The sequence below is a fragment of the Fundulus heteroclitus genome, unplaced genomic scaffold (assembly GCF_011125445.2).
Source record: "Fundulus heteroclitus isolate FHET01 unplaced genomic scaffold, MU-UCD_Fhet_4.1 scaffold_80, whole genome shotgun sequence".
In the NCBI taxonomy this organism is placed as follows: Eukaryota; Metazoa; Chordata; class Actinopteri; order Cyprinodontiformes; family Fundulidae; genus Fundulus; species Fundulus heteroclitus.
In genome coordinates, this window is record NW_023397252.1 from 531,024 (window position 1) to 544,506 (window position 13,483).

Consider the following 13,483-nt stretch of genomic DNA (forward strand, 5'->3'; position numbering starts at 1 on the left):
TTTAAGTGCAATTCTACAGCTAAGTGGTAAATGGCTTGTACTTGTATAGCGGTTCAACTAGTCTGACAACCCCAAACATTCCAGTGCATAAAAAAAATAAAAAAGTTGCATGATACGTTGGACAAAATTGTTCGCATGTAAAAGACAAAGACTTTGTAGTTTGTTTAGATAAACCCACATCACTCAGGTGATGTGGGTTTATCTAAACAAATTCTGTAAGATAACTTTTTTACAATAGATATTGACGCATTTACAAAGAAACTGACACATGCTTAGTGTGACTGACTAATGACCTGTTGATTTGATGAAGAAATAAAACCATCCTAAGTAAATCTCCAACACATCTGAGTTAAATAATCAGGTTATTTGGCAAGACTTAACTGCATGCTGAGGATCTAATTGAGCCATTTGATTCAGCTGTGTTTGGACCAGAGACACATCTGGAAGCTGCAGACCTCGAGGATGAGAATTGAAGACCCCTGGTGTTGTCTTTAAATATTGATCTAATGAAACAGGTAGAAGGGCCAATAATTCAACTGAGACACACGAGCAGGTTTAAAAGCTTTATTTAACCAAAATGTGTTAAAGGGCTTAAAACAAGCTGGAGCACACTCAGAAACCACTGTAACAGAGGGTAAGGTTAGTGGCTGTAATCACCTCAGTGGAATGTAGTGAACACTTAAATAAAGCCACTAACCTTCCTGAATCTGACAGGTGACACTGAATCTGATCCGTGGGTCCAAGCGCTCCACTTGCCTGGTATGAGGAAGCACAGATAACAGGCTTGGCATGTAGCAGCTTGAGCAGGCAGTCCGAAAAACAGTACAGGGTCATACACGGTGAATTAGAAGCAGGCAGGATTACCAGATGGCAGGTTTTGTCAGAAGGCAGTCCAACACTTAGGTCTGCAGGAGGCATAAACAGGCAATAAGGCTTGATTGAATAAATGCAGGAAGTTCAGAGGTGAATGAAAACGTCCGACTGGATCAAGGTAAATAGGCAGAAATCCACAGAACAAACCTGGTCGGGCAAGGGACACTGGAGGGTTTATTCACACAAAAAGCTTATAGGAATATGGCAGCAACATGCAGGGAGCGACAGGCATTTTCAGGGTGAAACGTAGGTGCCCTCACTTTCACCAAACGGGTGGCAACAGGTGTTGGCACCCGTTTGCTGCTTTCCGCCTTTGGAGAGACTGCATTGATTAGTGTCACACTGTCTGTGAAGGTGGACACGCCTGTCTCCGTCAAGTTGTTTTAGTTCCTGTTATGTGTGCGGCTGACTTTACCTCAAGTTCTTAAACCGTTTCTCCTCGAACAAAGCATGATCATGAAATATTTTTGCCTTCTGCTTCTCTTTCACGTCACATCTTCAGGTAAGACGGGGTTACATGTTGTTACTTGTTTTCCATCCCAGCGCGACATTCTGATAGTTTTATTTTAAGTCGACAGTGATTGCAGTGAGGGTGAAGTTGAGCAGATGTGTTGATTTGAAGATCAGACCAGCACCAGTGCTGAGATTGTCACATAATTATGATGTACCAAGCTTTCTTCCCCAAAATTATCTTTCTAGCATTATGTTACAACTAAATACATGTTTTTGTAACACTGAAGTCACCGCGTTCTTGAATAAAAGATGAAAAACCTTTTTGGGATATATAAAGTGTTTTACTACTTCATGAATTTTATGAAAGACAGGAGCCTACAATTAGGTATTGTGCATGAAAATGTGCCATTTATTCCTCTCAGCCAATGATATTTTGTTTGATGTATGTAGTAATAGATCACTATTTCATATTCTATAACATCACAATGGACAGACAGAATAGGGTAGTTCACGCGTGACGTCAGCGCTACATCCGGGTCCCGCGGGTAGGCAAAAAACAGTACTGTTCTGGTCTACTACATGACAAAACGGGTGATTTACAGCATACTTTTAGTTCGTTTATTGTTCTACTTAAATAGCGGCGGAGGGGAGGTGGCGATCGCTAGACGGGCCGGAGAAGCGGCTGCTGCATAAACATTACACGGGCCGCTTCTCCGGCCCGTGTAGCGATCGCCGCCTCCCCTCCGCCACGGGCGCCAGTACGTCTGTGTTTACGCTGCAATGTCGCCGACACCTCCGCCCATTTTAACAAGACAAAAACACTAAAATAATCCGTAGTAAACAATGTTTTTTTTTTTTAACCTACCGGGCGGGTCTTCCTCTCTGCTGAGACGCGGTCTGTGTCCGACGCCGCTTTCTGCTGTTACACAAACATGTCTGAACATCCATCCATTTTCTGACCCTCTTAATCCCTCATGGCGTCGCGGGGGTTGCTGGAGCCTTTTTCCCGATATAAAATAATTGTAGCCGTCCAGTGGTTTCATGGCTTTCATGCTCTCTCGTCTGTACTGGCCTGCTGTGTTTATAAGGCAGCTGTATGTCGCGGTACGGAACCCTTGGCAGCATTTCACAGACTCGCTCCGTCCCTTCAGGCTTTTGCTGTGTGGATCTGGCAATCTGATACCATCAACCATAAACTTACTCTCAAAACGATCTTGTGATACTGTCGTGGATGTCCTCCAAACGACGTAATGATTTGTGCTAAGTCTTTCAAGAATTCTAAGTTCTTGATAAGGCAGTTGAAAAATCTCCAACAGTGGTCCAAAAATTAACAGAGGCAGCTGGGTCTCGGTCCAGTATGGTTTATTGCAGTAATACAAGTCAACCACACATGAGATGTTCACTGGTCAACATCTGACAAAACAAAGAAAGTGGTCTGCTTATATACATTCCCTGGGTCTTGGGGGCTCCTCCCTGAGCCCCTCCTATTTATTACGTATTTTTAGATACTTTTCCACGGATATCTTTCTTGTCTTATTATATACCAGTGGAAACTTCCCGAGGGTGCATATTTTTTAAAAAACATGGTTACACATTATTACATCCTTCCAGATGGCCCCACCCCATTATGTTAACATCATTTACAAAATGGCTACACATCATTACATCCTTCCAGATGACAACACCTCATTACGTTAACATCATTTGGCCATTCTGGACGGCTGCACATCATCTCCTTTTCCGGACCATCACCATACACATTTTGTTTACATTACAGTATAACTTGATCTTTGGTTCCGATGTTTCCATGGTGCATCATGTACTTCTCCTCCGCCAGGGCCTGTGTGCATCAATTCTCTAACTCTCAACTTGACCTCTGGACTGACACACACACATTTCCCCCAAATACGTGTTAAAGCACACTTTTTATCCGTTATGATAAGAATGCATTCATTGTGAGATATGTAAGCACACCCTTTAACTATTGTGACAAAAATACATGCATTGTGAGATATTAATCCACTACAAAATGTTATCTAAAGAAGAAAAATACGTGGAGAACTCGTCGGTTTCTCTGTTTGTGTCCGCCAGTGTGTTCGCCTTTTGCCTACCAGTCCGGCGCGCATGCGCAAAAAACCCGCATCAAAACAATAACAATGAACTACCCTATACTGCAACATGTGAAATTTTTTGGGTGAAGAATAATGGCATACTGGTTTGTGGATCAGTAGAGTGTAAAAATGCATTTCTCATTGAACACGAGGTTACGGCGTCACCTTTTCTGTACTATTCTTTCCCTTCAGTGAAACATTCCCTAAAATATTTGGTTACTGCAACCTCCGGAGTCCCAGGCTTTCCAGAGTACTTTGCTGCTGCTACAGTGGATGAAGTTCAGGTGGGCTACTGTGACAGCAACATCAAGACAGCCAAGACCAGACAAGACTGGGCGAAGAGACTGATTGAAGAGGATCCTAAACACCTGGAGTGGTATTCTCAGCAGTGTCTTGAAGAGCAGCATGTATTAAGCGCATACATTGAGAACTTTATCCAACGCTTAAACCTGACGCAAGGTAATCTGTTTTATAATTTTCACCTCTTTTATTTTCTCTCTGGTGGTGTATCTAGGAAGCATCATAAATTTAGATTTGTCACATTAAAAGTTATTTTATGGTTGAAAAGGTCCACAGACTTTACATAAATGTTACTCTTGGATATATCTCTCAGCCCAGCTAGGGTGAAGGAAGATGCAGAAAATTTACACTTCACAGTTTCCATCACAACATCATAATGAAATATAAATGACCAAGATTTTTCCTGAGTCATCATTATCATTTATTCATATTTTCATTGTATTTAATCTAGAGTTTTTATCTACATTTCATTATCTATTCCATTGATAATTTTAAGTTTAATTTGTATTTTTTCTGACACATGATCCCTAAAGCATTTTTTTGTGGCCAAGCTTCATACTGAAAAGAAAATAGTTTATTTTGACTTTCACTTATTGCTTTGACTTCTTCATGCCTCATCATGTCTCTTCTTAATACTTCTTGTACTTTGATTTTATTCTACTTAATGTTTTAACCAGTATGTTTTTATCCTAATTTTACTGTTAATTTCTTGTAAAATTCAGTCTGATTTTCTAAATAATGTTTCACTTAAAATTTCCTTTTTTTTCTGTGACACACTAAAGCTATTTTAAGTCACATAAGTTTAGGTCTCAAATATACATTTGTCTTATTCAGCCATAAAATGTAACTGTATGGATTAAAACTGTTTCTATTTTTCCTTAATTGTTCTTGTCTTTCAGGTACCTACATTTTGCAGAGAATGAGTGGCTGTGAGTGGGATGATGAGACTGGGGAAATTAAAGGGTTTAATCAGTATGGGTTTAATGGTGAGGACTTCTTAGCCGTGGACCTAAACACACTGACGTGGATTGCTCCTAAATCGCAAGCTGTCATCATAAAACTCATATGGGATGATGATAAAGCTAGATTAGAATTTAATAAAAACTACTACAACAACGAATGTACTGCCTGGTTAAAGAAATATGTCCAGCATGGGAGGAGCTTTTTGCAGAGGACAGGTATTTGACACTATATTTAATTGCTGCAACACATGAATCAGCAGGAATGGTACAGATCATTATTTAAGAGTATTTTCTCTCTGCAGAAAGCCCGTCTGTATCTCTGCTCCAGAAGACTCCCTCCTCTGTGGTTACCTGCCACGCTACAGGTTTCTACCCTGACAGAGCTGAAATATTCTGGAGGAAAGACGGAAAGGAGATTCATGAGGGTGTGGAAAAAGGAGAGATCCTCATGAACAATGATGGAACCTTCCAGATGAGTGCTGAACTCAACATTTCATCCATCCAGCCTGAAGGCTGGAGGAGATATGACTGTGTGTTTCAGCTCTCTGGTGCTGAAGATGACATAATAGTAACACTGGATAAATCCGTGATCCATACAAACTGGGGTAAGATGCACCTCTGTGATGGCTCCACTAATTTAGGAGAGCAAACTGAAATGATTAACCCACATATGTTCCCTTAAAGAGCACATTATTTCTTGATATATCCATGCACATTTGAAAAAGGCATTTTAAAACCACTTTGTACACTTGCAGTTGTGAGGAAGAAAAGGGACCCCAATATCACATCCAGATATAAGTTACTTGTCCCCATCAACGGGCTCTTTTAGAGCATTGCAGCGGAAGACACATTAGAAAACTCACAGCAGTAAATAAGAATTATACCATGAATGTTGTCTCTTTTCTGCTAATGTTGTCAATTTACAGGTAGATGTTACTGTGAAGTTTGTCCTTTTTTTTCAACAAAATATCCATTGCATGGGAATTTAGGGCAGTAGGACATATTTAACGCCATAATTTACAAGCCTCGAATTTCTTGAGGAACTTTTTTCCATTAAACTAAATTTTTTTGAAACAGCATAAATTAATTCAACTATTTTAGAACTGCACTACTTAATTTCCTAACTGTTTGGCGCATGTTGTTGGACCTTCTCAGCGTCTTCTCCAGAGATTCCTTTTGCTGGAGGTGTTGCAGTATTTCTTCTTCTGGGAGCTGCTGTAATTGTTGCCGTCTTCTGGTGGAGTAAACGTAATGGTGAGGAAACAATTTTCTACAAGACAGAATTTGAAATGAACGCTACAGATTTATTAGCTGATAGTTCCATTCTTCCTTAATGGTGTTTATTCCTTACATTCCAGGATTCAAGCAAGTTGATGGTAACTATTACTCTTTTGTGCAAATGAATGAGAGGTATTGTATTCACTGTAACATGCAAGTGTTCACATTTTTACTATTTGTCTTGACAGGAGAAGATTAAAGGAGAATGTGTAACTGGTTGTAGAGTCAATAAATTCACACTTTCTCAAATACAAAACATGTCTGACTTCAAATTTCTAACGGAAACATAGAGGGCTAATACTGCATAAAATATTGTTGCTGTACTATTAAGCTGAGTCTAGGATCAGCTGGTTTATTAATCTTGGAGCTGGACTTATTATAAATCAGCGATGGCTTTGCTGGAGGCTGAAACTATTCACTCAGTTTTATTTCCATGAATGTGGCTTAAGTGTAAAGCAAGGCAAGGCAAGGCAAATTTATTTATATAGCACAATTCAGTACAGAGACAATACAAAGTGCTTTACATGATTAAAATATAGGAAAATAAAACAGAATAAAAGCAAGTAGGAATAAAATGTAGAAACAAAAAAGAACATTAAAAACAGTAAAACAGTTTAACTAGAACAGTCAAAGGCAATCCTAAACAAACGTGTCTTTAATCTTGATTTAAAAGAACTCAGGCTTTCCGCACTTTTACAGTTTTCTGGGAGTTTTGCTCGAGATAAGTGGAGAATAAGAACTAAATGCTGCTTCTCCATTTCTGGTTCTGGTTCTGCAGAGCAGGCTGGAGCCAGAAGACCTTAGTGATCTGGAGGGTTGATACACTGATAACAAGTCTGTGATGTATTTAGGTGCTAAGCCATTCAGGGATTTATAGACTAACAGAAGGATTTTAAATTATATTCTCTGAGATACAGGGAGCCAGTGGAAGCACTTTCGAAATGGGGTTAGGTGCTCTACTTTCTTAGTCTTAGTGAGGACTTGGACAACAACAATAACAACTTTAGTCAATTTAACATTTTTAAGGGTGGCTTTGTTTTCTTTTACAAAAATAATTTATATTCAGATTTTACATAAGTACTTAACATGTTGCCTTAAATACATTATAAGATGAAATGTTTAGTTTTTATTTTCACCCTTTCTGTAAATCTGTTCCATTGTAAAAACCAGAAAGACATTTTCTCCATATGAAACAAATAGGAAGCAGTTACAGTAGGTTGTAAAGTGGAATTGAATAACTAACTTATCTGTGGAAAGAAACAACTGTAATTGTAATTTTTAAAAGTACATGAAAATGGATATAATTATTTAATAAAAGTTATTGATGATTACAAAGGTTTGTTTTGTCATGATTTGTGTTTGGATGAACACGGACACAGCACACACACACAGAGCTGGTTTAAGAGAGTTTATTGCAGACAGTGGATGATGGACGATGACATGAACCAGAGTCAGTTTACCGGACGGAGTTGTAGGATGCAGGAGCTGGCTGACTGAAACGGAGCGGAGAAACTGAGCAGGAAACAGAGGAGCTGCGCTGCTGCAGGATCGTGAGTGAAGACCAGAGAATAGGATTACGAGACGAGGAAGCAGAATCCAGCAGCGCAGCAGACAGGTACATACTGATTAGATGAAGACGAAGACGTGAGGACTGTAACGGACAGGCATGGTGTTGTTTTGACTGAATACGAGCCGGCGACCAAGAACAGACTGAGGTGAGCTTATGTAGGGGTGTGAACAGGTGGAACCAGTCATTAGATGATTGCAGCCTGACAGGTGCTTCCAATCAGAGCTGCACAGAGAAAGGAGGAGGCAGGAACTGCTAAGAGTGCAGTCTTCAGGCAGCATCCTGGGATGTTTACATTTTGGCGTCTTTGAGCGTAAAGGTAAAATAAACTGTCATGTCAGAAGCAACAGTAAACTTATATGAATATTTTCAATCATCATAACTGAAACATAATTAAAGATGCTGCATTTTCGCCAACATCATTTTAAACTGTGAAAATAAGAATATTTGAGAAGTTTTCAAAAAAATTTCATAATGACCCCTGTGTACCTTAAAACATTTTAGAATGACCTTAAATTAAATGTGTGATCATCCTGTGCATACCTAGTGGTTTCACTAAGCATGAAAAGAAAGAAGGACAGAAAGAATACTTGCTTTGCAATTCCGATTTTTATTACTCTGAAGAAATCATTTAACTTTGATATATTTCTATAACTGTCATTTATAAGCAACTTTAGCTGCTTCTATTTGTGTTTAGGGGAACCATTTCTTTTAATCTAATTAACTATAAAATGTTTAACTGAGAAGAGAGCCCCAAATAGCTAGTAAGGAGCAAAACATATTAAAATGACTAAAATGTTGCATTTGCAGCCTTTAAAAGCATCAAGTATTTGGGGGAAGTGTCACATTTGTGGAAATTTGCTTTTCTTGCTGTTAAAGTGTTTAGAAACTCTCCATTAGAAGAACACAAAGATAAATTATGTTACCTGTTTGGCCAACAGTCATCGCTTACGTTTATTAAAAATTAACTAAATGTTTTTGGGACTTTGATTCTTTTTAAATTAAATATTTGTTTGTTTCTTAATGTCATGTCAACTTGAACCTTTGAAGTAAGGAAAAGTTGTTGTATTGCTCTGTAATCATAAAATTATTGAACAAAGATTTGCGTGGAAGAATTTATTTCTCGGTATAACTCAGTTCAAATTTTGAACCGAGTTACGGAAATCTTAAAAACTAATGGCATAATCACTTAAGTTAAATTTAAAATATACTCAATTTCAACATTGTGTAGCTGTTATCTGAACTGATATGATTTTTGTAGGTATTAACATTTGGTCATTATCAGCTGTATTTACAAATGCTTTAACATTTGCCATCTCTTTTCTATCAAGGTAAGTTGGAGAGGGTTGTTTAAAAGCTCTGCAAATAATCTCAGTCATGTTACATCTGCATCAACACAGAGAGCCTAAAACCTGCAGCCAGCAAGTATGTTGGTACAACAGTCACAGACCAGATGAAATAAATATTAGGCTTCCACTGTTAAGTCTCTTCATGTTATTAAATCAAACTCCACAGTCCCGCTTTCACTTTCTCTTCAGCCTCCAACTTATAACCAATGACGTGTGACGTGTAAAACATGCGCTCCTATTTGTCAAATAACCACCCAGTCATGACGTCCTCGTTTCTCCAGGAGCAAGAGACGCTCTGCCCTGACGCAGTAGAGGTTTCCTGAAAACAAACTGCATCATTTAAGTTACAAGCAAGAATTTCCCCTAAATTCAGGATGACGTGATGGATGAGCGCCCATCTTACAATCATACTGAGTTTAATGTAGCCACGAAATGTGACCTTTATTTATTTACTTAATAGTGGATGTTTTGGTTTATTGCGTATTTTCTTTATTATTTTTAATTTTCATGTTTACAAAAGAAGAACAAAATCCACCAATGGTCCGTGTCTTTCAGTCGTACATAAATAACTGGTGTATAGAAAAAGTTATGCAATAGGCACCAGTGTTAGAAGATCAGTTCTAAAATAATGATTAACCCTTTGCCATTCTACACTCCCCTGGCCCTCTGTGAAAAAGTAATTGCCCCTAAACAGAACAAGTATTGTCCTTGGGATCAATATCTCACAACTGTAAATACTAATAAACAATTGCCTTTTACATTTATGTGGAAATCTTTTTGACACACTATTCTTTGCAGAATTGTTTTTCTGCCAGACGTTCCCAGCAAACCCTCACAGTACGTTTGGGCCTGCCAGGTCTGACCGGCTTCCTCCCCCACCATCAGAGCCTGCTCACCACCAGTTAGTGGTCGGTGGAGAGCTCCGCCCCTCTCTTCACCTGAGTGTCCAAGACATGCAGCCGCAGGTCAGTTGAAACGACAACAAAGTCAATCGTTGAACTACGCACATATGGACACCCTTATGCCTGAACATGGTGTTCGTGATGGACAATCCATGACGAGCACAGAGGTCCAACAACAAAACACCACTCGAGTTCAGATCGGGTGGGCCGTTCCTCCCAACCACGCCCCTCCAGTCATTGCCCACGTGAGCGTTGAAGTCCCCTTGTAAAACGAGGGAGTCCCCAGGAGGGGCACTCGCCAGTAAACCCTCCAAGGACTCCAAAAAGGGTGGGTAATCTGAACTGCCGTTTGGTGCATAAGCACAAACAACATTCAGAATCCGTCCCCCCACACAAATGCGGAATGAGGCCACCCTCTCGTTCCCCGGGGAAAACCCCAACGTGCAGGCACTGAGATGAGGGGCAACAAGTATGCCCACCCCAGCTCGGCGCCTCTCACCAGGGGCAACTCCAGAGTGGAAGAATGTCCAGCCCCTCTCAACGTGACTGGTTCCAGAGCCAGAGCGGTGCGTCAAGGTGAGTCCGACTATCTCTAGTCGGAACCTCTCAACCTCGCACACTAGCTCAGGCTTCTTCCCCGCCCTCTATTGCCAGCCATTGCACAATGTTAATGTTATATTTCACTTTATTGTATATATTCCCCCCATTTGCCTTAATTTTTCTTTTTGCTTACTTTTTTTCACATTTAAATGTTTCTGATTAACAAAAAATATAAATAAATTAAATTTAATTAAATAAACGGGAAAATGCTATCCAAAACAACCTGGTCTTATGTGAGAATATAATTGTGCCCATTTGTAAAATTATAGTCTCTGTTTTTTCAAGAAATTTGAAGCTAGAGTTGATGATTTTTTCCAGAAATTTCCCCAAGTCCCCTTTTGAATAACTGTCCATGTGCGAGACTGTCTTACCTTGCTCTTCTGCTCTTCAGGGGGATCGCGTGGAAAAATCTCCCAAATCCCTTCTGGTCCTTCCTCCTCTTCTCATAATCATGAACACGGTTCTTTTTGTGACTCTCAGCCATGTTCAAAGTCTACAGTGAGAGCAGCGGAGCTACAATGAACAGCTAACACCAAATCTAACCACTAACCGGATACGTAAACACTAGAAGTGCGCATGCACGGAAAGTGGAAAGTAACAAGCAGGGTGCAAGCACAATTGCCGTTACCTGAGCGCGTCAGACTGATTGGCATGTGAGACAACCAAAAGATAAAGTGATGCCTCCGATGCTTGAGGGACAGAGGGGGATGAGGGCAGGACCAAAACTCTGACCAATCTCTGCCATTTGGGGACAGCAGAGATTGGTTAGAGTTTTCAAGCCTGCGGCTCTCAAAGAGATCTGATTTTGTATCCTCTTTTTTCTGAATGCACAATGTATTGAATACTGTCAAGATAGCAAAAAGTGTTTCTTGACAGGATTGCCAACTATAGCTTTAATTTAAATCGCCAGGTTGGGGCAGTGGTTAAGTCCAGTTTTTATCAACTTAGGTAGCTGGCAAATGTTAAGCCCATTCATTCTTTCAAAACAAAAACAATTAAAACAGCACTTAATTCCTTCATTACAGGTGGACTTTGCATTTTGTATATTAAGAGAAATTGAAAACAGCATTTTGTGTTTACCTACGTTTTCTTAGTTTAATATGAAAATTTGTTGGAATAAGAGCAAAACTAAATGAAGTGGAAAATACTTGTTCAGGAAACTGAAATGATCTAGATTTATCAAGACACTAAAATTGCTTGCTGTTGAAAAACTGTTTAATGTTATTTCTTGAAACTGACACAAGCTGAATAGTAATTTCTTTTACTGGAAAAAAAACATATTGTATTGGAACATTGTTTGGGTTTATAGTTTTTTAAACAGCCAATCCAATTTTTTATTATTATTTATGTTCAAAACTTTACCTTTGTTGATCTGTTTCATTGTTTAGGTTTAGGCATTAAAAGAAGCTTTTTTCATCTCTCTTTCAGGAGTTCATATTTTACAGAGGCTAGGAGGCTGTGAATGTGATAGTGAGAATGAAGAGGTTTACAGCTTTTTAAAGCTTTTTAGAGAGACGATTTAAAAGTTTGATCTGAAGCAAAGGACATGGATTCAACTATGACTAGAGGCTTCCTTTCTCAAAGAGTATTAAAAAAAAGCCTTCAATAAAAGAAAAGTCTTGCATCTCAATTTTTGTTTACAGAATTTAGGCTGATCTCTTTAAAACACTTTCTACACTTAAAGTTAAAAAAAATTGTTAAAACATTTGGGTGCATCATATCTGAGAAATAAACAGCAAGACTAGGCTGAAGCGACAAGAAATGTGAGAAGTTACAATCTCTCCTACTCTAAAAAGCCTAGCCCCCTCCCTGTGACAATCATTCTCATTTTGCCTGCTGCTTGGAACAGCATAGAGGAAACGCTCGTATCTTCCTCTTACCCATGGGCCCTCATGAAGAGAACGTCTACACTGGAGAGACACGCAACTATGTGCAGGCTAGACACATTTAAGTACAGCCTGCCTTCTTCAACGTTGAAACCTAAGCAGCCAATTGCCACAAAATAGGCTGTCTGTGATCTTTCCTCTTGTTTTGCAGGAGAAAAAACTGATCTGAAATTTGCTCCCGCAGCAAACTTTGCAGAGGCAACTCACAGGAAGCCTAAGGAAACCCTTCAGATCCCCAAGCTCCACAGTTTGTTAGGCAACAATGAAATAAACCCCTTTCATTTTTACTAAAGGCGCTTTAAGCTTTTAGTTGAACTGTCCGAATACTTGGAAATATATTTGTATTACTCCAGCTTGTAACAAATATTGCTGGTGAACCCGATATTCAGCCAGACACAGTTACGTTTCTTTAAAAGGTTTATTATGGGGGCAAAATAGTAGCTTTAACATTTGCAAATGTGTGTGGAGAGTTGTGTGTCTGTATCTCGATTTGTGTATGTGTGCAGTGGGATTTGAAAATGTGTAAATAAATCTGTAAATGTGTGAAGAGATTTGTGTCTGTACAACAATCTGCAAATGTGTAAAACTACTTGTGTGTAATCCGTTTTGCAAATGTGTAAAAAAAAAATCCACAAATCTGTATTCAGATCTGCAAATGTGTACTGAGGCCCTGTTGGAAAAAATCCAATTTGATCTAAAATGTTTTTGGTTTCAGGTAATACCACTATGTAATATATTTTAAAAGACAGCTTACTTGACTTACTTGACTTCAAATGGTAATATGTTTTCAGGAACATATGGAAGTGAACCACAATAGAATCAGTTAGCTTTTGTTTTTGCTGACAAAGATATAGAGCAAAAAATACTGATTAAAAAGATTATTCCAACAACATTGTGAAATATACGTTTTTGAAGTCAAATTATTGCTGTTGCTATTAAGCTTCTTTATGGTTAAACATTTTGAAGCATGTGTTTAAACTGTATTTATTTTCCTTTTCTTTCCATAGGGCACTATTTTTCTTTTATATTCTTCAAAGTTGATTCTAAATTAGATAAATGCTTTGAGCACAACAGATTCTAACACAGACTTCTAACACAGACTTTTGTCATATGTAAAAGGATTTTCTCATGTTCAATTTTGAGATCCATGTATTCATCTTTTCAATACACATATATTATGTTCTAGTTAGGTTATTATCTGG

General features: G+C 38.8%; 1 protein-coding gene across 1 annotated transcript; it reads left to right on the top strand.

Annotated features, from left to right (window-relative positions):
* Positions 1-982: 982 nt before the first annotated feature.
* Positions 983-6,330, top strand: LOC105922906 (major histocompatibility complex class I-related gene protein-like). The gene is made up of 7 exons (XM_036134361.1): positions 983-1,375; positions 3,630-3,896; positions 4,637-4,915; positions 5,002-5,304; positions 5,855-5,953; positions 6,058-6,075; positions 6,166-6,330. The coding sequence occupies exons 1-7, from the start codon at positions 1,324-1,326 to the stop codon at positions 6,174-6,176; spliced, it is 1,029 nt and encodes a 342-aa protein (XP_035990254.1). The 5' UTR covers positions 983-1,323; the 3' UTR covers positions 6,177-6,330.
* Positions 6,331-13,483: the final 7,153 nt, after the last annotated feature.

Bases quoted from the DNA above. Each gene is read 5' to 3' on its own strand.
- LOC105922906 (XM_036134361.1), top strand. From the start codon at position 1,324: ATGATCATGAAATATTTTTGCCTTCTGCTTCTCTTTCACGTCACATCT. The intron at 1,376-3,629 runs GTAAGACGGGGT...CTTTCCCTTCAG, and splicing joins CTTTCACGTCACATCTTCAG to TGAAACATTCCCTAAAATAT. The intron at 5,305-5,854 runs GTAAGATGCACC...GGACCTTCTCAG, and splicing joins CGTGATCCATACAAACTGGG to CGTCTTCTCCAGAGATTCCT.